General features: G+C 35.6%; 1 protein-coding gene across 4 annotated transcripts in view; it reads right to left on the bottom strand.

Annotated features, from left to right (window-relative positions):
- The window catches only part of CAMSAP2 (calmodulin regulated spectrin associated protein family member 2), a 128,007-nt gene that overhangs the window by 34,673 nt on the left and 68,527 nt on the right, over window positions 1–24,807 (bottom strand). For 2 of the 4 annotated variants that reach the window (XM_047703972.1, XM_047703973.1), the window contains exons 3-5: window positions 17,244–17,405; window positions 11,497–11,580; window positions 659–691 (exon numbers count right to left, since the gene is read on the bottom strand). In XM_047703972.1, coding sequence (XP_047559928.1) covers window positions 659–691; window positions 11,497–11,580; window positions 17,244–17,405 — 279 coding nt within the window. The remainder of the gene's footprint in view (window positions 1–658; window positions 692–11,496; window positions 11,581–17,243; window positions 17,406–24,807) is intronic. The other 2 variants (XM_047703974.1, XM_047703975.1) reach the window with 1 other exon arrangement.

Here is a 24,807-nt window from a genome sequence, read left to right as displayed (position 1 = left end):
TACTTGATCTTCTATGGTTTTATAAACCTGCTATATGGAAACATTCCCTGTTCCTTCTTTAAACTGAGAAATCTGGTATTTAAAAGGGGCATCGTATTTTCTATCTTCCAAAACGACAGTGTATTTCTAAGTTATATACTTATTTCTGAGGGTATAAAATACTTAAGTGGTCTAACCACCCAGATTTAATTTTTAAGGAACAGACCTTCAGGTCAAATCAGAACTGAATACAGTTTAGGTCTAATACTGGTATGGCCGCTAAGAAAATGTCACTTTTAATCACACAAAAAGTATACCCTTAAAAAAGGGTACAGATAGTTTACATATGTAATTCAGATCTACTTTTCCTAAAGTTATTAAAACTAGTAAGAATCTCTATCCATACATGTTTTTAACCTAGTTACTAACAGTCTGTAAATATCAATAGGACTAATGACAGAATGCTTATGCTTTAAACTATTTTTAAAGCTTCTAATCCAAACTTTGGCTAGATTTTTTTTTATTTTTTTACTTTATATTATGATCAAATACCTTAAAATCCAATCTCAATGCAGCAACTAACAGAATTATATGAAATGACTATACCAGGGAGACACAAACAATACCATTCTACAATTACAATTCTGGAGGGCAAACTGAAGTAGCCGGGCAAACTTACTGGAACCAGTTTCCAAAACCATTTGGAAGGAGACTTCAGAGGAAGCAGCAGGGGGAAAAAAGGGAAAGCAAAAGGTAAAGGGAAAATTCATCAGAATGATTTTCAATTAAAAAGTGACAATAAAGCTTCTCTCATAGTGGAGTTCCAAGTTTATAGTTCTCATAATACTTTTTGATGTTAATTAAGGTTTAAAAATATATAGGTTCCTAATGATAAAGACTTCCACCTTCTCCTCCCCTCATCTCCTCTCCCAACACAATTCATTTTTCAGATACTCAGGATAGTCTGTATACTTTGGCAGCAAAGAATTTTATTTCCAGTTCTAGAATCACACATCATATTAAAAAGTAAATCTATATCACAAAAGGGAAGTAGAAAGATCAGGGCTGGATATGCAGTCACTATAATGCCTAGACTTTAGTAAACCAAGTCTGATATGGCTGTGTTTCTTTCCAAAGAGAAAAGAAGAAAGATTCTATCAATAAGTGTACGAATAAAGCAAACAGCATTGTAGACCTGAACAAAATAATCATTTCTTTCCACTATATGAAGAATTTCTTTTAATTAATGGGGTAATTGACAATTCTTACTAAGATTTTTACAGTCTCTAAAGCAAGTAGCTACTTACATAAAGAGAATATAAGTGTTATTAATTTTACTATCTAGAGGTATACCAAAAAATATAATTTTACTTCTTTAAAATAATGAATAAACTCATAATTTCAGTTAATATGAACTAATAATTTGATTATCTTTGTACTTTCTAGCACAATTTCTAAGGCCCTGAATAAACATTTATTGAATGAACCAAACTAAATGGGGTCTGAGTTAAAATTCATATTCAACTTTTAGATAGAAAGTTTATTCTGCAGGGGTGCCTGGCTGGCTCAGTAGGTAGAGCATGTAACTCCTGATCTTGGGGTTTTGAGTTCAAGCTCCACATTAGGTGTAGGAATTACTTAAAAATAAAATCTTTAAAGACAAGTTTTTCCTATATAAAATTAACTGTAAAAATAAGATTTTTTGGAAAATAACATAAATATTTTCAAGAACTTTAAGAATCAGAAAAAAGTCACCTCAAGAATCAGAAAAATACCAACTTTCCATAGAGATAACATGTCCAGTAAGTTTTCCTTATTGCATCAGGAAAAAATAACCTTAATAATTTTGTTGTATGTATTTTAGTCTCTCATTTAACCAGAAGTTTTGGGCAGTTGCAGTTATGATAACCATAAAAAGTACAAAAGAACAGGAGCAAAGGAAGCCACTGAGAATGTGTCAGGATCCCGATGTATAACCGAAATTTCAAAAATAGGGGTTTTGTTTTTGAGACTAAAAAATTTCATTATACACAAACTGATAACAAGAAATTTATTGTGAACTATTAAAACAGGAAATATGCAAAGCAGTCTCTGATGGTTCTATATATATCTCCCTATATATATATATATCTTGTAAAATATTCAATAGGACTTTTTACTAATTCAGATGCTCTGGCCTTCCTCCCACCTCTCCACTGACCTAACTTAGTGATAGCAATCCTACTAAGGAAAAAGGAAAACCATTTGGATTGCCTAGCTGAAGGAAATGGGACTAAAAAAAGTAGATATACTAAAAGAACAAATACATATCTGTGCTATTCATTCTTAGAAACGCATGCTTTCGTAAGCTCAAATATACGCAGAACCTCCTTGTTGAAGAAGGATAACTGTATTTCTGAAGTGAACAGCAATTGCCCCCTCCTTTTAATTTTCAGAGAACAACTAGGCAAACTGCAACCTCAAATCTTGTTTTAAGATAAAATTATGAGACTGAAATGTTTTTAAAAGGCCACAGACAACTGGTGAATTTTTTTTTATTAAGTTCTTACTGATGACAAAGACCAAACTGGGCAGTTCAGATTTTCTGGAATAATTCTAATTTCCAGCAATCCTATCTACTGTCTTCATCACACATTTGGCTCATCCTAAATTTTGGTTAGTTGTTTTAGGTCTTGCCATTAATACTCCCCAAACAGTTCTAGGTCTTCCCCTGGGTATCCACAATCACTCTGGGATTTGGGATAATTCCTGAACTACTTCTGGGTGCTCTCGAGACACTTTGGGAGGATGCTGGTTTGACCTGGCTATTACTGGAAACCTCATGAAGCTGGAATTTATTAAGGAATTAATCATAGTGTGACCTGTCACCTCATAAGCCATTAGACTTAAGAATCTCTTTACTGCTGTAGGTCCAAAAGTTGTGCTGAATTGCTGATAGGAATGTAAAATGGTACAAACTCCTTTGGAGAAGATTCTGGCACTAGCTACCAAAATGATACAGGTATTTATTTACCCTCCAATCTAGCAATCCAATTTCTATGGAATTTACCCTGAAAATCCAAGAATACAAAAGGATATTATTCTTCGTAGCGTTATTTGTGTTTGCAAGATACTGGAAATTACTTAAATTCCCAAAGGAAAGTGGTTAAAGAAACTATGGTACATACACATAACAGAGTACTGTGCTGCTTCAAAAATATGAGGAAGATATCTAGGGACTACATGCAGTAATATGCAGGATATACCATCACTGAAAAACACAAATTGTGAAAGATTAAATATGTTTTGTTAGAGGAGAAAAAAACATATATATATACACATACGTATATGTATATATATATATATGTGTGTGTGTATATATATGCTTACTTCTATAAAAACAAAAACAAGGATAAACCAACTTGTTACCTATAAGTGTTGGCGGGGAGTGAGGGATAAGAAAGAGGCAGAAGAGATAAGGGGAGAGGCTGATACCTCTTTGAGTATAACTTTTGCATAGTTTTGACTTTGGGAATTATATTAATGTTTTACATATTCAAAAAATGAAATTAAATTAACAAGGATGGAGCAAAAAAGCCCACAAAAACTAAATGAAAGCAGAAACCAATAAAACCAAATACATTTCAAAGGAATAACAGAACTAAAATGAAGTGGTGGTGATGGGGGAACCCAAGTAATTTCAGAACACAGCATTTTGACCATATATTATCAATCTAAAGAAAAAGAATTACATTCTATCTATATGAGATGATGGTTAACTAAACTTATTGTGGTAATCATTTCACAGTATGTATAAATCAAATAATTATGCTGTATACCTTAAACTTATACAGTGTTGTATGTCAATTGTATCTCAATAAAACTGGAAAACATATAAAAGCATTAAAAGGATAAAATAAACCCAAAAAACTCAAAAAGAAAAAGGAATTGCAAACAAATCTTAAGCTCTTTAGTGGGTTTCTTTTTCATATTGGTTTACACATAGCAACTCTGAAGCTATTTTATTTGTATTCTAAGATTGGGCAAGTAAGTACAGTTAACACCATTAAACAATACAGGCTTGAACTGCACAGGTCATTTACATATAGGTTTTTGTTTTCTTTTGTTTTGTTTGATAAATATAGTACAGTCTTGGAAACATATTATCTCTTCCTTATGATTTTAATGCCATTTTCTCTAGCTTTACTGTAAGAAAACAGTATAAAATACATATAACACACAAAATGTGTGTTAATTAACCATTTATGTTATTGGTGAGGCTTCCAGTCAACAACAAGTTATTAGGAGTTAAGTTTCTGCGGAGTCAAAAGTTATGACCAGATTTCCAACTGCACGGCACCCTTAATCCTAGGTCAACTGTAACTATCAATATCCTCTCAAATTACTTATTATAGAAGTAAAAATAATAACCATGAAGTTAAGAAGCCAGACAATATCTTAACCAAGTGATCAAATTTAACATCACCTAGTAGGGAGGCAAATGGATAACATGTGCCTCTGGATAGAATACGGTCAGAAGGACACAATGCCAGTCTAAAAACCACAACCTTAATTTAATTGTAAGGAAATACCAGAAAAAAACAAATTGAGGGATGAAAATGACCTGTATTCTTTAAAAATGTCAAGGTCATGAACAAAAAAGAAAAGCTAAGGAACTATTCCAGTTTAAAGAAGACTAGAGATATGAAACTAAAGATATCACATGACCTTGGACTGGATCTTGTACTGAAAAAAATATTATAATGTATAACTGAGTACAACTCAAAACTGAAACACAGACTATAAGACTGATCAACATATTATACTGACATTAAATCACAGGTACTTTGGTTATACAAACAGCTTTGTTTTTTGGAAATACACACTGAAGTATTAAGGGATAAAGGGATTTGATGTATGCAGCCCTCTTTCAAATGTTTCAGAAACATTTACATATATATGTATTTGTGTGTGATGTATATACATGCATACACACACACACACACACACACACACAGAAAGTTAATGTGGCAAATGTTAAATTGATGAATCTGGGTAAGGAGTATATAGAGCTCTTTTTCTATCTTGAAACTTTTTGTAAGTCTACAATATTTCAAAATAAATATTCTTAAAGCAGTATATTAAGTCTATACCAATCCAAATCTTTGTAGAATCTGTATCCAATTGCATAAGATCTATAGAGCTATTAAAGAAATCTGATTTTTACAGCCCTCTCAAGCAAAGATGAAAATCATAGTACTGGGACATTTAACTAATATATAAGTCTCTCCAGGGCAAGTAATTTTTTTTTTTTTAGGGCAAGTCCTCTTTATAAAATATTGCTTGGAGAAAAAAAATCATGGTACCATCTCTGAATTCTAAAAACGCTTAAAATGGGGGCGCCTGGGTGGCTCAGTGGGTTAAGGCCTCTGCCTTCGGCTCAGGTCATTATCTCAGGGTCCTGGGATAGAGCCCCGTGTCGGGCTCTCTGCTCAGCGGGGAGTCTGCTTCCTCCTCTCTCTGCCTGCTTGCGATCTCTGTCAAATAAATAAAATCTTTTAAAAAAAATTAAAAAAATAAAAGAAATACCACTTTGTTAAAAAAAAAAATGCTTAAAATGTCAAGTTCCTCTAAATGAGTTGATAATACAACAGGGGTATATTCTATTTTTTTTTTTTTTTTACAACAGGGGTATATTCTAGACTGGGAAGTTACTTCACCAGTAAGTGAGTAAACAACTATGGAAGGCAGCTATGCTCACCACTATACCACCAACGCAAGTGAGTAAACAACTATGAAAAGAAAAGGCATACTGGCAATAGGTATAAAGAAATAAATGAATCAGCACTGACCACAAAAGTCCACATAAGAATAAACTGTAATTACAGAATAGGATCTTAGGGGTAGAATTCCTTAGAAATGATCTAATTTCAGCAGGTCAAGTCTTCACAACTATTTGAGTGAAACAATGGTATGAAAAAGAAACCAGATAAATCTAAAAGTCAATGCAAATGATGTATCTGAAAATGATGTCCTATATTAGGATATATGTGTGTGTGTGTGTGTGTATATATATATATATATATATGAATGAATGAAACAGACTATTACAAAATTGTAAGCTATAAGTCAATGTTTCCCAAAGCATGCTCCAAATAACATTAATTTTACAGGATGTTAGTAGACATCATTCACAAAAGAAGTCCAAGATTAAACATGTTTGAGAAAGAGCTAGACAGGCTTCTTAACTGGGCCTTCAATGTACTAAAATGGGCTGTATCATTTTTAAAGGGTCATAGACAAGGCAGCATTTCCCAAATGTATTTGACTTCAGAATCTTTCTTTTGGGGCACCTGGCTGGCTAAGTTGGTAGAGCATGCAACTCTTGATCTTGGGGTCAGGAGTTCAAGCCCTACATTGGGCACAGACCTTACTAAAAAATAAACAAAACTAGATTCAATAAAAACTTTTCAAAAACTGATGTTTCTTCATTGGGGAGGGTATGTGCTATGGTGAGTGCTGTGAAGTGTGTAAACCTGGGGATTCACAGACCTGTACCCCTGGGGATAAAAATATATGTTTATAAAAAATAAAATTTTTAAAAAATGATGTTTCTTTAAAAAAAGAATCTTTTAATTATTATCTCAGGTACTGTTTGAAGAAACAGAAATTTATTTATCTATTTTTTTTAAAGATTTTATTTATTTATTTGACAGAGAGAGATCACAAGTAGGCAGAGAGGCAGGCAGAGAGAGAGAGAGGAGGAAGCAGGCTCCCTGCCGAGCAGAGAGCCTGATTCGGGACTCGATCCCAGGACCATGAGATCATGACCTGAGCTGAAGGAAGAGGCTTAACCCACTAAGCCACCCAGGCACCCAAGAAAAAGCATTTAAAACAAAAAAAGTTGGTCATAGTTTTTAATTGCTAAGGAACTTTGGTAAAAATAGAAATTCGCAGGGGCTGAGGTAATCAAGCAAAGATGTGTAAGTGTTCACCTACTGTCTCACTGGGAAAAGTGTAGTCTACTTTGAGACTGTACCTTTAAATGAAAAGCAATTAGAGCTCAGTTAATATCCTTTCTCCACAGGTTATTCCCTCAATCAATTCCCAACCCTCTGTAAAATACCTCACCAGTATTTCCATTTTAAAAGTGGCAAGTGTTACGCTGAAAAGACAGGTATCTTTAATATTGTGAGAAACAAACTTTACTCTCTATATAGTGAGTACTGTAAATTTAAGAATAGAAACCCATGAATTGCAGCTATTTCAAAAATTATCTAAATGGTCTATTTACTAATGCCCAAATATGTCTTTTACTTGTAACTTCATGTCTCCACTCATGTTAGTCCCTATGACCTAGTGCCCTACTTTGCAAATACCATAAAACCATAAAACCTACTAAGGCCCTATTCAAGTCCCATATTTTCTAGAAAACCTTCTTAGATATTTTACTCCCACAGTTACCATAACTCTACAATTTACATATATATACTTACACATATAAAAATTTATAATAACTACTTACTATTTTCACTAACCATTTGCTTTGAATCCCTTACTTTTACTAATATATTAAGAAAGGAAAATTTGAGAGTCATTTTAGTCATAGAATTTAGAAGCCATTTAATTCAACTTTTAAATTTTTACAGATAAAAGAAAATGAGGCCCAAGAGGTTAAGTGCCTTGGTAAAAGTCATGAAGTTAGCGAGTGGCAGAACTATTCTGACTTTAAGTTCATACTCATTTTTCCGTAGCACTTTGTACAAACTCCTTAAAAGAATGAATGTTGGACTCAATGTCATTAGCTATAAACTTTAGAGATCTTTTAAGTAGGGCTGCCAGATTCAACAAATAAAAATACGAGATCCTCGTGTATCTCACTGTGAATTTCTCTGAAATTCACATTTAACTGGGCATCCTACTTTAGAATAAAAAGGAGTATTAGAGGAAAAAGAGCAACTTGAAGGAAAAACAGAAAATAACACTAGTAAACTGCTTAAACAAAACATTTCTCTAGGACATGGTACTATTTAAAATGCCTTCCTTTTAGGACACCAACCAACTCAACAATCAGAAATACATCATCAACAGAGCTAATAACATCTAAAGAAATACATGTGGAATTCTAATTTTGGTCCAGCACTAATAATATACAGTCCAAGTAAAAAGGGCCAGTCTCCAAAATCTATAAAGAACTTATCAAACTCAAAACCCAAAAAACAAATAATCCAATCAAGAAATGGGCAGAAGACACGAAGACATTCCTCCAAAGAAGACATCCAAATGACCAACACACACACCAAAAAGTGCTCAAAATCACTTGGCATCAGGGAAATAGAAATCAAAACCACGTCAAGAAAATCAAAACCAAGTCAGGAAATGACAGGTGTTGGTGAGGATGTGGAGAAAGGGGAACATTCCTACACTGTTGGTGGGAATGCAAGCCGGTGCAGCCACCCTAGAAAACAGTATGGCAGTTCCTCAAAAAGTTTAAAATGGAGCCACCCTATAACCCAGCAACTGCACTACTGGGTATTTACCCCAAAGATAGAAATGTAGTATCTGAAGGAACACCTGCACCCCAATATTTATAGCAGCAATGCCCACAATAGCCAAACTATGGAAAGAGCCCAGACGTCTATCAACAGATAAATGGATACAGATGTATATTGTACACACACACACATACACACATACACACAGGAATATTATGCAGCCATCAAAAATTGAAATCTTGCCATTTGCAACGAAGTGGATGAAACCAGAGGGTATTACACTAAGCGAAATAAGTCAGTCAGAGGAAGACAATTATCATATGATCTCACTGATATGAGGATTTGAGAAACAAGACACAGGATCATAGAGGAAGGGAGGGAAAAATGAAACAAGATGAAACCAGAGACAGAGACAAACCATAAGACACTCTTAATCTTAGGAAACAAACTGAGGGTTGCTGGAGAGGAGGAGGGTAAGGGAATAGGGTGGCTGGGTGATGGACCCTGAGGAGGGTATGTGCTATGGTGAGTACTGTGAATTGAGTAAGACTGATGAATCACAGACCTGTTCCTCTGAAGCAAATAATACATTATATGTTAATTTAAAAAATGAATAGGAATAAACCTGTAGGGGCGCCTGGGTGGCTCAGTGGGTTAAAGCCTCTGCCTTCAGCTCGGGTCATGATCCCAAGATCCTGGGATCGAACCCTGCATCGGGCTCTCTGCTCAGCGGGGAGCCTGCTTCCTCCTCTCTCCCTCCTGCCTCTCTGCCTACTTGTGATCTCTGTCTGTCAAATAAATAAATAAAATCTTTAAAAAAAAAAAAAAGGAATAAACCTGTAGTTCAAAAAGAAAGAAAGAAAGAAAGAAATTATATGTACAATAATGCAGCATTTTTGGTAATGAGGAAATGTTAACTCAATAAATTAAAGTTTGAAGAAGTTAAAAAAAATACAGTGCAAGTATCCCTCAAAATATGAATATATTTTACCAAGAAGATGGTTTAAAAAGAAGTTTCATAAAATAGATTTTATTGGACATCTAAGTTGAGAATAGGTAGATAAGGACAAAAGGTAAGAAATGTTATCATCCAAACAATGGGCTCTGGCTATAGCTGGATAAATCACAGACAACAAGGCTAATCTGGGTTAGGAGGCCAGCAAGCTTGAGTAGGTGGGTGGCGTGGCAACTTCTTTCCAATTATATAGCAATAAGAAAGAACAAGTCATTCTACCTCTCATCCCTAAAAGGAGAAAAGAATCAAGAATTTTGCTTTTATGGGAATAAAAATCAAGAATGAAGTGACTGAATTTCCAGCCAAACCAACCAGTTTAAATGCCAAAAATCTCATCATTAGGTAATAGAGATTTCTTTCCCTAGTTTACGCTGTCACAAAGTGGTTCTTCATAATGATGAGACACCGCACTTTGCAGTAAGACTCTGTAAAATTAACACAGTCTATGTGAAATTTGCACAAAGATTCTAACAATTGGAAAAAAAATCATTTGAAAATAAAAATATGTATTGTGCTAAAATATGTATTAATCCAAATATTTAAAAATGAGTCATATTTACTTCTTCATTTACTCAATGACTCACTAAACAAATATTGGTTGTGAGGTTAATATGTGCAATTGCATAAGACTAAGCACTATTAAAACATCAAAATGTTATGAGTAGTGCCCAGATTCCACTTCCATTAAGCTTTTCTTAAAAGCCACTTGCTCTGTTTGGAATATAAATGGCATTTTTTTATTCCATAAAATTATGTTTATTGGGTCCTATGTCAGCAAACAATCCCCACGTGCTTCATGATGTGTATGCAATACTACAGAATTTAATCATTATATTTAACAAACAAGATTTCTATGGAAAAAGGTCATCAGTGTTATAACTTAGGATGATACCATCTTAGCTTATTCCTGATTAGGGCCAGGAGCAAAACTGGGGGCAAGGTTTTAACCCCTACAGGATGAGAAAGAGAAAAGAAGGTAAATTAACAGGAAAGGACTCGGGTAAGAAAGAGGAAATAGACAGGGACAGAAGCTGCTGGAAGTCAGGAAAATGGAACATGTGATCAGGGGTGACAGAAAACAAAGATTTCCATTCTGATGTACCTAATTTAGGAGAAAGGATGTCAACAAGGTTAGGATGAAGAATCAAGTATGCACAGTATTTTCAGCAGCTAGTCAGTAAACTAAATGAGGGAAATCATTGTGATCCCAAAATAACAAATTTAGACACAATTTCAGGTGGTCTCCTACAAAAGTTTTCTACTGAAGTTGGTAATACACAAAACACCTTTCCTTTTCTTTCCTTTTTTCTTTCTCTTCTTATAGAGGTATCAATGACCAGGAGCATTAGACCAAAATGAATAGAAAAACTGTATAATAATAAAGAAACTTTAAATAATTCAACTGGAAAATAAGATCTCTGAATACTTATAATTTCTTTCACCCCAATTCAAATGCTACAGAACATGTTTAAAGAGCTCTCACTGTTTTAAAAAATGTGATATACTATAGTGCAGGAAATATACTTCTGGTCTTAGTATATGATAAAAATACAAATTTTCAAAGAAGGAAACTCTAAAAGCCACAAGAATTTTGAAAGCATGAAAAAAATGAATCCATATTCATGTTTCTTCTTTCTTCATAGAATAACCATATATACAACTTAACAATTCCTGGAATATATTTTAAAGGCCAGTCTTACTACAAGTCATTGTAAGGCTGATACACTGAAAATGTTTTGTTGTTTCATACATTTTACCAAAGGCAAAACCATTATTTTTGCCAAAGTATTCAAGAAATTGAGTTCTAATCATTAAAAGTTTTTCCTAAACACCTTCATCCAATTAACCCTCATTTTGTACTTCTACTTAATTGGCATTTATGACATGCTTTCTTAGGGCACAGTTAACACCACCAAAAAAATAATTTAATGAATATATCTATTTATTAATATCTGTATTTCCCAAATAATACATGTATGTGAACATAGTCTATTTATAAAGGCACCTTATTTTCTTTCAAACATATACCTTTTGACCTCCCGGAGCTTCAACTGTGTGATGTTCTTTCAATTTCTGTTCTTGTTCCATAATGTCTTTCAAATGTTCATTTACCTTAAAATATAAAAACACTAATTTGAATTTATATTCAAATATGACAGTAAAATAACATGCACCATAAAATGTCTGTGGTCAGATCTCCGATGTCAAATACTGGTATCACTTAAATGAGAAAATTTCATTTTCCCAACCAGAAAAAAGTGGTATTTTACAGGTGTTTTATTTGATATTCTTAAATTAATTTATTTAAAAATTTGCTGAATATCTACTATATGTCAGGAGCTGGTTAGAGTTCTAGAGAAAAAAGGTACTCAATTTCCAATTTTAATGCTTACAAAACAAACTTTCAAAATTTTTATTTTCTTTAAAGATTTATTAATTTGAGAGAGAGAGAGAATGAGCAGTGGGGAGGGGCAAAGGGAGAGAGAAGCAGACTCCCTGTGGAGCAGGAAGCCCGACTCAGGGCTTGATCCCAAGACCCGGAGATGATGACCTGATCCAAAGGCAGACACTTAACTGACTGAGCCACCCAGGACCCCAACAAACTTTTTATTTAAAGATCTTATTTATTTATTTATTTACTTGAGAGAGAGGGAGACTGCAAGAGGGCACAAGCAGGGTGAGCAGCAGCAGCAGAGGGAGAGGGAGAAGCCAGATCCCTGATGAGCAGGGAGCCCACTGTGGGGCTTGATTCCAGGACCCTGAAATCATGATCTGAGCTTGAAGGTAGACGCTTAACCAACTAAGCCATCCAGGCGCCCCAACAAACTTTTTCATAAAAAATTTTATTATCTCTTTAAGGACTAGTAAATGGAAATTATTTTCCTTAAAATTAATGTTTTCATTTTCAATAAAAACACTGTAGGTTTTTTTTTTAATGGCATGAAGCATTTATTATTTTTTCAATTTCAGTATAGTTAACATTACGATACTAAATTAGTTTCAGGTGTACAATGTGGTGATTCAACAATTCTGTGTATGATTCTTGCGCTCATCAAGGTAAGTGTCCTCTTCATCCCCTTCACCTATTTCAACTATCCCCACAACCCTTCTCCCCTCTGATAATCATCTGTTCTCTATAGTTAAGAGTCTGTTTTCTGGGGGCACCTGGGTGGCTCAGTGGGTTAAAGCCTCTGCCTTCAGCTCCGGTCATGATCCTGGGGTCCTGGGATCGAGCCCCGCATCGGGCTCTCTGCTAAGCAGGGAGCCTGCTTCCTCCTCTCTCTCTCTCTCTCTGCCTGCCTCTCTGCCTACTTGTGATCTCTCTCTGTCAAATAAATAAATAAAATCTTTAAAAAAAAAAAGTCTGTTTTCTGGTTTGTGTCCTTTTTTTCCTTTATTCTGTTTCTTAAATTCCACAAGTGAGTGAAATCATATGGTATTTGTCTTTCTCTGACTTATTTCACTTAACATTATACTCTCTAGATCTATCCATGTTGTTGCAAAGGACAAGATTTCCTTCTTTTCTAATGGCTAAATAACATTCCTGTGTGTGTGTGTGTGTGTGTGTGTGTGTGTGTGTGTGTGTGACAATAGAAAACACTTGGAATCAAGTACTTAATCTGTGATTTCATAGACCTGTCCCTGAATCATGAGTGGGTTTTATTGCCATCATAAGGCCACAGCTAAAATAGATGTAAAAATCTTGGGAGATTTTTAAAAAGTTCTTGGGAGAAGGTCTAATTTATCTCTTACTACATTACTCAAACATCCATAATCTAGAAAGGTTAAGAAACAGTCTATATAGTACATAAAATATTTCTTAAGAATACTTTAAACAATTCTGGATTTTGAGCTAATGATTTTAAGGTCACTCTAGTAATGAAAAATAAATGTTCCATTGTTTAATTATGGCACTCTGGAAAACATTAATGTCATTATCAACCACCATAACTCTAAACCCATAATTTTCTGAACTCTTCTACTGCCCAGAATTCAGTTCAGTGGCTAAAAACAAATGGAGAGAGAGGGGGCCTGGGTGGCTCAGATGGTTAAGCATCTGCCCTTGGCTCAGGTCATGATCCCGGGGTCCTGGGATAGAGTCCCATATCGGGCTCCCTGCTCTTTGGGGAGACTGCTTCTCCCTTTGCCTCTGCCTCTCTCTCTCATGAATAAATAAAATCTCTTAAAAAAATAAAAATAAAAACAAATGGGGAATTTTAATTTATGATAAATTTTTTATAAGATTTTATTTATTTATTCATGGGAGATGGAAAGAGAGGCAAAAGGAGAAGCAAGCTCAAGGGAGGGAGATGTGGGACTGGATCCCAGATGATGGGATCATGACCTGAGCCGAAGGCGAGCCACCCAGGCACCTAATTTATGATAAATTTAATTAACAATAATCACTAAGAGTTTTTTCTATTCATGATATTTCTAAGGGGTTATAAGGGATTTAATCAACAGATTTATTTTAGTATATGAATATACCATGCTGTAAGATTTTCTAGTTAATCTGTTAGATCATCAATTTGGTTGTATAAAATACTCTAAGAGACAACAGAATTAGGAAAGACTTGGGTCTGAATCAAAACCTGTCTTACAAGCTATGACCTTAATAATTCCTTGATGCCTCTTAGACTCAGATGCTAGTTTGAATAAAAGCTACCTCATAAAGGGGTTTGGGGTAGTATGGCTCTAAAATGGTCTCCACTAATCCCCTTGAATGCGGGAAGGACCTAATTTGCTTCTAACCAACGGAATACAACTAAGGTATCACATTAGTGATCATGTTACATAACATTCTAATTTCAATCTTGCTAGTCAACTCTCTTGCTGGCTTTGACGATGCAAGCTACCATGCTGGGAGCTATCCTATGGAGAGGCTCACATGGCAGGGAATTGCTAGCCTTGCCTCCATCCCAGAGACAAAAAGAAACTGAGGCCTTCAGTCCAACTGCCTGCACTGAACCCTGCCAACAACTGTATGAACTTGGAAGTAGATCCTACCCATTAATTTTAAAATATACTAGCTTTTATTTATTTATTTATTTATTTTTCATTTAAAAATATAAAATAGTAGGGCTTCCAGCAGGCTCAGTCAGTAGAGTACATGACTCAATCTCAGGGTTTTGAGTTTCTTCCTTTGAAAGAAAGGAACACGCTGAGTGAAATCTATGTTTCTACGGCTTTCTCCTCAATCCACACAATGCACAGTGGCTAGAACTCAAGCAGAAAACCAGTCTTGTTGGAAGGAGGAACTGAGGGAGAAATCTGAGACTGTCAGAATGGCTAGACTTTGAGGAAGAGTATCCTGGGAAAGAAGGAATCACTATGAGGGAGACCCCAGCTCCATGTATAAACTGACATCAAATCCTCGGCTGAGCCCTGAACTATGCACGTGTAGGAAAGACTCCAAGGAGCACAGAGGGAAACAAGTGCTGGCAGGCTGAAGAAGCCACCTGCTACAGAGGAGACCCGTGCGGCACTTGAGTCCTACCAACACCTTGGGTTCTCCATTCAAACTTTAGAAGGGTCACACATGATTTAGAAGTAAAGACTGAATTTAAGGTAAGTACAGAGAAGTATTACCGGATTTGTCAAAATGGACGCCATCTTCCAAACCAACTCAGGAGCAATCTCAGGATAGTAATGGAGATGGGAGAGAGAGCAGAGAAGACTAGGGAATGAGTAAACAACTCTTTGGAGAGGTTCTGTGTATGGAAGAATGGGGTTTTATCTGGATGGGGAAGTTTTATTTTCCTCCTTGTGGTTTATCTGATAAAACCCTAGATGAGCTTGGTTACCCACCTTCTCTCTAGGGTGCATCTATGGAGATAAGCATTACTGGAGAAATTTACACAAGGAAATCAGTTTCACTTTAAATTTAGAAGTACACACTTCAAATGGACACTCAGGGCTTACTGCCAGGCCAAGAAGTGTGTCCCTAAGAAGTTCACTTTTCCACATTTCAAGATGATTTCATCCTTTCTTCTCTAGTCCTCAAACTTTCCATAACCCATCCCTTCTTACTGTTAGTTGAGGACCTTGCCTCTCCTTTTTTGAGACTAGAGATGGGGAGACATCAGGTGGGAATTTTTTCTTCTTGCCACCAAATCTGTAAACCTTTCTGCATCAGTACTCCTCTTTCTTTCTTCCCTGCTGTTAAAGTGGAGAAAGTCTGCCCTCCAACATCCTATCAGAGGGCAGTTTTTCTTCACTTATTGCTCTAGAACTCTTTCTTTCTTTGTCATGGTCACTGATCCTCTGCTTCGGTTCTTGTCAAGCTTTCATGTGCTTGTCAAGTTTCCATGTGTGTATGAGTCGTGGGAACTTGTTAAAATGCAGGATCTGATTTGATGGGTCTGGGGTTTGGAGAGTGGACATTTCTAAGAAGCTTCAGGTGCTGCTAATGCTACTGGTGTATGGACCACACTGTTACTCCCTCGTTCTCCTGCATCATTCAGTTCTCCCTCCCTATTGGATCATTCTCACAGGAATATAGACATTCTGTAGTGTTTCCCATCCTGATGAATAAAACTTCATTCTTGGATTCAAAAAATATTTACTCAACACTCACAGTGTATAATACCCTACTCTGAGTGCTGGGAATTTTATATTTCTCTGATATGAAATAATTATTGTTAAATGTAATTATAGAAATTGCAGAATATACAGAAATCTATTTTAATCATTTTAACAGAAATTTTTTCTTAGTCAAAAGGTAATGGGAAATTTTAAGTAACTTAAACAACTTTAGCTTTCATTTTGATTTAAAACAAAAACAGTAATGGAGTGTGCCTTAGTCTGTTCAGGCTGCTGTAACAGAAATAACACAGAATACGTAGCTTATAAACAACAGAAATTTCTTTTTTTTATTTTTTTGAAAAAATTTTTAAAAGATTTTATTTATTTATTTGACAGAGATTACAAGTAGGCAGAGAGGCAGGCAGAGAGAGGGGGGGAAGCAGGCTCCCTGCTGAGCAGAGAGCTCCATGTGGGGCTCGAGCCCAGGACCCTGAGATCATGACCTGAGCCGAAGGCAGACACTTAACCCACTAAGCCACCCAGGTCCCCCTTTTTAAAAATTTTTTGTTTAAATTCAATTTAGCTAACATATAGTGTAATATTAGTTTCAGGACTAGAACTTAGTGATTCATCCATTGCATATAACACCAAGTGCCCTCCTTAATGTCCTTCACCCAATGTCCCCCTCCCTCTCCTCCAGCAACCCTCAGGCGGTTTCCCATAGTCAAGAGTCTCTTACAGTTTGCCTCCTTCTGTTTTTATCTTATTTTTCCTTCCCTTCCCCATGCTCATCTATTTTGTTTCTTAAATTCCACATTATGAGTGAAATCATATATTTGTCTTTCTATGACTGACTTATTTCGCATAGCATAATACCCTCTAGTTCCATCCAGAAATTTATTTCTCATAGATCTGGATGCAGGACATTCCAAGATCAAGGGACCAGCAGATTCGGTGTCTGGTGAGGGCCTGCTTCCTGTCCATCTCTTTGCTGTGACATCACAGGGCAGAAGGAGCAAGGGAGCTCCCAAGGGCCTCTTTTATATGAGCCATAATCCCATTATAACTTAATCACTTCCCAAAGGCCTCACTTCCCAACATCATCACCTTGGGGGTTAGGATTTCAACATAAGAATTTTGGGCAGAGAAAACCAGTAATGTGTGGCAGAGTCGCAGTGCATAATTGAGGATTTTAATTGAGGATTTTCTGGTTATGAAACTCATTTTTACTACAGTGAGCATATTCCTACCTTATTAATCCAGTACATGACGGCATCCTCAATATCATATGGCAGATCCGTGGCTTGAAAAAAAGCTGAATACTGTTGAGCACACGCAATTACTTTCTCTATACTGACCATTTCTACGGTATAAGCCATCATTAGCGTATCTATCATGGCCAAATGAGCACTCTGCAAATACAAAAGAACACAGAGTTTTAAAATTACACTTAGAAACTGTTGTTTATATATTTTAAAATGTTAATAATAATTTTTAACAAACAGTAACAGAACTAAAGACTGCAGAAGACAAGCCTTAATAAGAAAGCACAAAATGAGAGATGAGCTAACTGAACCAAACTAATTTATCATTGAAATAATTATTGAGGATCTTTAAGACATTCATTATCTTCTACTCAGAGAATGTTCCTTTTCCCATTTTTCCTATTTTTAATAATGTTGTAATCATTTATTCAGCAATACAACTTAACAAACTTCAAGATACTATGTCTGGTGTGCCGATTATTAATGGTACTAGTCAATTTCCAATCTTTGACTATGCTTTTGCCCCAGGCTTCACATCCACATAGTAGAAGTTCCTAGATTCTACTTCCAAAATGTCTGCCAATCTACTGATTGCCACAGTTCCAGTGCAGACCATCAACATTTCCCACCCTTGAAGGAGACAAAGACCTCTGATTCTCCTGGCTCCATCTTCTTCCTCATCCTATTCACCCAGCAGCCCAGGACTTCCAATATTTCCTTTGCCTTTTTTATTTGTTGGTGTTGTACATGTTTTCTTATTTTTAAACGCAAAAGTATTATTACATGGTGATTCTTAAAAGTTCCAAACATTACAAAGTATATAAAGTAGAAATTACCTCTCTCCTAGTCCTCCTCCCCTAGCAACAGGTATAGTCTGGTATATATTCTTACGAAGACATTTAATGCACATCAAATAGGTAAATATTCACGTTGTGTCCTCTTCTCTGGCATTACAAACAATGGTACAACATTATATTTCTCCAGAGGCAATTTTTAATTGTGGGGCTATTGGGTCCAAGAGCAACCACATTTTAAATTTCCATAAATAACCACTAATCTGCTTCCTAGAAAGCTTGTGGCAACAGTTTATCTCCTGCCAAGCATGTTATCACTCCGCCTGTTTCCCCACATTTTTGGTCAACATATGACATCATTCACTTTTTATCATATGTATCAGTCTGAAAGGTTACAAAAACCCCACTCTTGACTTTGCAGTTCTCTGAAAGAGGATGAGCATCTTTTTACATGCTAAACAAAAAATTTGTATTTTTTCCTTGGAAAACTGCCTGCTTATATCTTTCGCCTATTTTTCTTTTGGGGATGTCCATCTATCTTTATTTCTTGATTTGTGAGAGTTCTTTATATATTAGGAAGATTAGATCTGTGTCATTCTGATAGCAAATACATTTTCCTAGTTTGCCTTTGGATTTTCAACTTTATTTATAGTAAGCTATAGGGAAGATCTAAACATATTCTTGGTAAAATCTATTGATCTCAATATTATGGCTTCAGAATTTACCCCATGTTTACAAAAGGCTTTCTCAACCCAAGAATATGGAAATATTGTCCTCTATTTTTTCTATTAACTTTAAATCTATCTAGAATTTGTTTCTGAAGACGTTCTAAACTAGGGCTAGTCATTTTTCCAAGTCAGAGATTTCATCATATCATTCTCTCATGAAGTCTATCTCATTTACTTTATAGAAGTCTAAACTCCTTAACAGAGGTAAAGTTCTTTAATCATTGCCCTATCAGTCTAGCCTTATATTTTACCATTTCTTTCCCCTAATCCACACTCCTTTCAAAAGAGCCACAGAAGACTGCTGTTTCCCAAATTTGTCACCAACTTTCAGGTTTCTATGCCCTCGCTGTTGTCATCTTCTTTACAAATATATACCAAGTCCTGACATTGGCCTGACTGCCATCTTAATTCTAAAGGTTTTTTTCCAATTCATTTTCCAATCAAAATGACTCATTCTTCCTACAGAATGAGTAGAGGTTCCTACAAAATAGTGTTTGTACTTGCAGTAAATTTTGACTTATGTGAAGAAGGGCATGGGCACTGGTATTTTTAAAAAGCTCCCCAGAAGCCAGGGTTGAGAATCACTGACTATCTCACCGTGGTACAGTCACCTATACACAACACTATTCTCCTAGTGAACAAGTAAGAGTTTTGAGGGCCACGAGATATTTGTCCTCATATTTCCTAACCCTAACATGGTACCTGGCAACCAGTAAGAGCTGGAAAGAAGGAAAGAAGCAGGGCGTCTGGGTGGTTTAGTTGGTTAAGCGACCAACTCTTGATTTTGGCTCGGATCATGATCTCCGTTCATGATCTCAGGGTCATGAGATTGGAGTGTGCTTAAGATTCTCTCTTCTCCCCTTCTAGCCTTCCCCGTTCGCATGCTCTCTCCAAAAATCTAAATAAAATTTAAAAAGAAAGAAAGAAAGAAGCTAGTCTGTGTGTCACTGTAAGGAAGGAAGAACTAACTTTACACTGGAGCTTAAAAAAGAGGGTTTTGACTAGGAGGTGATAGACTAGCCTACCAAAAAGTTAGCACTATTTATAGAAAGTCAGCTACTTTATCTTAATAATGGCAATCATAAAACCAATGGTGATTCCTACTTAATAAGTCTAATTCATGTGCCAGATGCCATTCTAAGACTTCATTAATATATTAGTTCTTCCATTTCAAATCTTTTCTGAAATAAGGCTGGAAATAATATACATTTTCTATAACACAACTCTCTAAAGGAAGTATCATATACATTTTGCATGTGAGGAAGCTGAAGTTCAGACAATTAAATATTTTGTCCAAACTTTATGTGCTCTTTCTACTTTTGTGCAGTTGGTAGAAATTAAATCATTTAGTTAGGCAAGAAATATTTTTAGAAATGATAAATAAACACCATCTGCAAGAAAGAAAAATAAACATCAATAATTGTTTCAAATTCAGATATTTTCATATTCTACCTTATCCGAGAAGTCTTTTCCGGAATGCTATGCCCAGACAGACCAGTTATTCCTTCAGACCCTAAGTGGCACACTGAATCAATTTCCTTTCACTCAAGTCATTTATCTGTATGTGTCCTTTCTATTAAACTCTGGCCCTAGAGAGTAGAGATCCTGTCTTTTTAATCTTTTTTCCTGGCACAAAATTTTAAGGAGGAAAGCTCTTAAAAATTAGTATTTAATTGGTATTAAATTAATAATTAGTATTTAAGGGAATTAAAAGTTTTAGCATAACTCTTTTGAACAAAAATGTGGGAAAACATTTCAAGAGCCATAAAACTATTTGCATACTCTTTATCAAGATTCTTTCTCTTGGCAATTTATTCTACAGATATAATTTGAGAGGAAAAAATAACTATGTGAATGAAAGTGACCATTATATTATACACAACAAAAAGTAAGGAAACAATGTTACAACCATAATAAGTAATTTATAGTACCTTAAAATATTTAACAACAGGTGAAAATATGCACAATATTGAGTAGAAAAAAAACAACACTGTTTATAATAATGTTCAGGATATATATACACACACCCATATACACATGCATACATATATGTATATACATACATGTATGGATATACACATATAACATATATAAAACAGGAAGGGATAAGCTGTTAAAAAAAAACTTACTTAGAAACTACCTTGTCACAGTATGCAAAAAAATGCATATAAAATCTATCATTTAATTCAAAAAATTAGGAAACAGTAGAACTAATTAGTAATATTTTTTAAAAGATTTATTTATTTATTTATTTGACACACAGAGAGAGATCACAAGTAGGCAGAAAGGCAGGCAGAGAGAGAGAGGGAAGCAGGCTCCCTGCTAAGCAGAGAGCCCAATGCGGCACTGGATCCCAGGACCCTGAGATCATGACCTGAGCTGAAGGCAGCTGGTTAACCCACTGAGCCATCCAGGCACCCAGTAATACATTTTCAAAACAAAAACATTTTCTCATTTCACTAATTACTTAACTTCTACAAATTGAAAAATAAATTTTTATAAATACCACTCTTGTCCTTATGGTTATTTCTATATGATATTCAGCCACTTTTAAACTAAAAACTTCCAAAATAAATATTAAATAAATTCTAGTATTTTTTTACCCTTTAACGTCACTATATGAGATAGAGCTAAATTAAAAATTATGTAAAACAGAAAGAGGAAAGTTGCAAATAAAAAACTTAATACATAATATAAATAAAGCTGCAAACAGAAAAGTATATACATAACGTATCTAGAAAAGATCAATAAAAACAAAATAAACTCTAGGCTACAACCAGTATAGAGTAATTTATATCTCTAAATAAAACATACATCTATAATGTCTTACCTAAAACATTAAGATCAGAATAACAATGATATATCTAACACAGAGTACCAGGTGCCATGTAATGTTTTCAGAATTTGTATTAAACTCATTTAATACAACCACCCTGTGAGAGGGACTATTATTACGCTTATTTTACAGATGAGGAAACTGTGTAACCTGTTCAAGGTGACTCAGCAAGGAGGTAGTGATGCAGGGACTCAAACCTAGAAGTCTGGCTCCAGGGCCCATACCACCTGACACCCACAGGCGGACTCATCCCAATGCTACCCTCTCTGAGTCTGCATATCAGGAGGCGAGGCAGCAGTGGCAGAAGCACTAACTGCCACCACCAGGTGGCAGAGCAGAACGTCTATGGGCCGTCTAAGAGCAGCAGTATAAAGACTGCTTACAGAATAAAAAGTTGCGATGAAAAAGGAAAGGTACAGAATCCCAATGAATTTAACTTGACAGAGCTTAAAGTATCACACAAGGGCCAATAGTAGGTTCTATATCTGTGTTACACAAGTTATATTTTTTTTCTGTCCAATCAGTGGAGACTAGATAAAATAAGTTGCATTTACATATTAGAAATTAAAGTTAAAGCTATGACATAAGGAAGAGTGCTTAATTGTCATATATTAGTAAGACAGAAGTTCTAGTATTGCATTCCTCTTATTATTCTTGTATCAGATTTAGACACAGAACTTAAAAAAAAAAAATTCCTAAAAAGAAGCCAGGCTTTGGGACGCCTGGGTGGCTCAGTTGGTTGGACAACTGCCTTCGGCTCAGGTCATGATCCTGGAGTCCTGGGATCGAGTCCCGCATCGGACTCCCGGCTCCACGGGGAGTCTGCTTCTCTCTCTGACCTTCTCCTCGCTCATGCTATCTTTCAAATAAATAAATAAAATCTTAAAAAAAAAAAAAAAAAGAAGCCAGGCTTTGCTTGGCCTACTGTGATATAGTGGCTCTAATACCTACCATGCCCAAGCAGTCCTAGAGGGAGATGGGAGGGAGCAAAGACGTGACAAATCAATCACGAACATTAAGTATTTGAATTATTCTGCTAAAATGATATGCACAGCATCTACATATCTGACCACAGTTTCTCAAAATTAATTCCAATTCAGAAAATTATACCTTGCATATTATTTATTTTTAAAACAGGTTTACTGTGTGTTTCATTTATCTTTAGTTTACATGAAGATAAAAGTAAAATAGCACTAAACCTACTGAAATATCACTACACATCCATTAGGAAGGCTATAATTAAAAAGTCACATAGTAACAACTGTTGGCAAAAATGTAGGGAAATCAGAACCCTTATACCCTGCTAGTGAAAACATAAAATGATACAGCTGTTGTGCAAAACACTTTGGCAGTTCCTCAAAAAATTAAAGAATTACCATTTGGTCAATTCTACCATTAGGTGTATATATATTCAAGAGAAATAAAACCACAAAATCTCGGGGCGCCTGGGTGGCTCAGTGGGTTAAGCCGCTGCCTTCGGCTCAGGTCATGATCCCAGGTCCTGGGTTCGAGCCCCACATCGGGCTTTCTGCTCAGCAGGGAGCCTGCTTCCCTGCTTCCTCCTCTCTCTCTGCCTGCCTCTCTGCTTACTTGTGATTTCTCTCTGTCAAATAAATAAATAAAATCTTAAAAAAAAAAAAAAACCACAAAATCTGTTCACAAACATTCATAATAGCCAAAAAGGTAGAAACAACCCAAATGTCCATCAACTGATGAATGGATAAACAAAATATAGATATTCCATACAATGGAATACAACTCAGCAATAAAATAGTGATATATACAACACAGATGAACCTTGAAAACAATATGCTAAGTAAAAGATGCCAATCTCGGGCGCCTGGGTGGCTCAGTGGGTTAAGCCACTGCCTTTGGCTTAGGTCATGATCTCAGGGTCCTGGAATTGAGTCCCACATCGGGCTCTCTGCTCGGCGGGGAGCCTGCTTCCCGCACCTCCCCCCACCTGCCTCTCTGCCTACTTGCGATCTCTCTCTCTGTCAAATAAATAAATCTTAAAAAAAAAAAAAAGATGCCAATCTCTCTCTCACACACACACACAAATATGTATTATTCCATTTATAGGAAATGTCCAAAATGGGCAATATATATATAGATAGAAAATAGAAAAGCAGTTGCTCAGGGTTGGGGGTGGGAGATGGGGAGATAGGATGATGATAGTAAAGGGTGCAGGGTCTCTTTTCAGTGTGATAAAAATTTTCTAAAATTGTGGAGATGCCTGTATAATTCCGAATATACTAAAAACCATTACACTGTATAGTTCAAATGGGTGAATTATATGCTACATCAACTTTATCTCAAGCTCGTACTCAGAAAAACCAGGTTAATTTGTGATGTTCTTCTCCCACTTTTCCAGTATAAATATCTCATATATCACCATTTCTGGCTCTAAGTGAGCCATTATTCATAGGTTTGCCAAGTATCTTTATAAATACTTCAAGGTAAAGGGTGATTTATTTTTCTAGATAGTAGGCTATTTTAGTATTTTAAGTAATATCTAAGAAAGATCATAAATGATGATCTTTAAAAATATCTTTTATCCAGATTAGTTGAAGCCATAAGAGATTAGAAATAAAAATCTGTGGAAGGAAAACAGAATTTTGCATATTTATTTTTTTATCATCAATATATAGATATCTCCTGCTTAAAGGTATGCAGAATGCAAACTTATAGAAATAAGCAAATGTTATTTTTAATAATATCTAAAATACCCACTATCTAGAAAAATAAATCACCCTTCACCTTAAAGTATCTAGAATCTTAGATATTTCTTTTTTTTTTTTTTAAAGACTTTTATTTATTTATTTGACAGAGATCACAAGTAGGCAGAGAGGTAGGCAGGAGGGGATGGGGACCAGGCTCCCTGCTCAACAGAGAGCCCGATTCGGGCCTCAATCTCAGGACCCTGAGATCATGATCTGAGCCGAAGGCAGAGGTTTAACCCACTAAGCCACCCAGGCGCCCTTAAAGATTTCTATAGTTGGCATGAAAACAGAAATTTTCCAGAAGAAAAAGAAACTTTTAATCATAATGTCTGTCCTCTGGTATAAGGAATTCATAGCACATCAAAAATCCAGCCTATCAAAAGTGGGTTGACCCAAGGAACAAAAAGCACTGGCCTTAGAAACAAAGTCAGGAGTATACACTGACCAACAAAGATTTTAGTTGTAACC

Source organism: Lutra lutra, chromosome 15 (genome assembly GCF_902655055.1).
Source record: "Lutra lutra chromosome 15, mLutLut1.2, whole genome shotgun sequence".
NCBI classification, from domain to species: Eukaryota; Metazoa; Chordata; class Mammalia; order Carnivora; family Mustelidae; genus Lutra; species Lutra lutra.
Note: the sequence above shows the minus strand (reverse complement) of the source record. Positions and strands in the feature narration are given on the sequence as shown.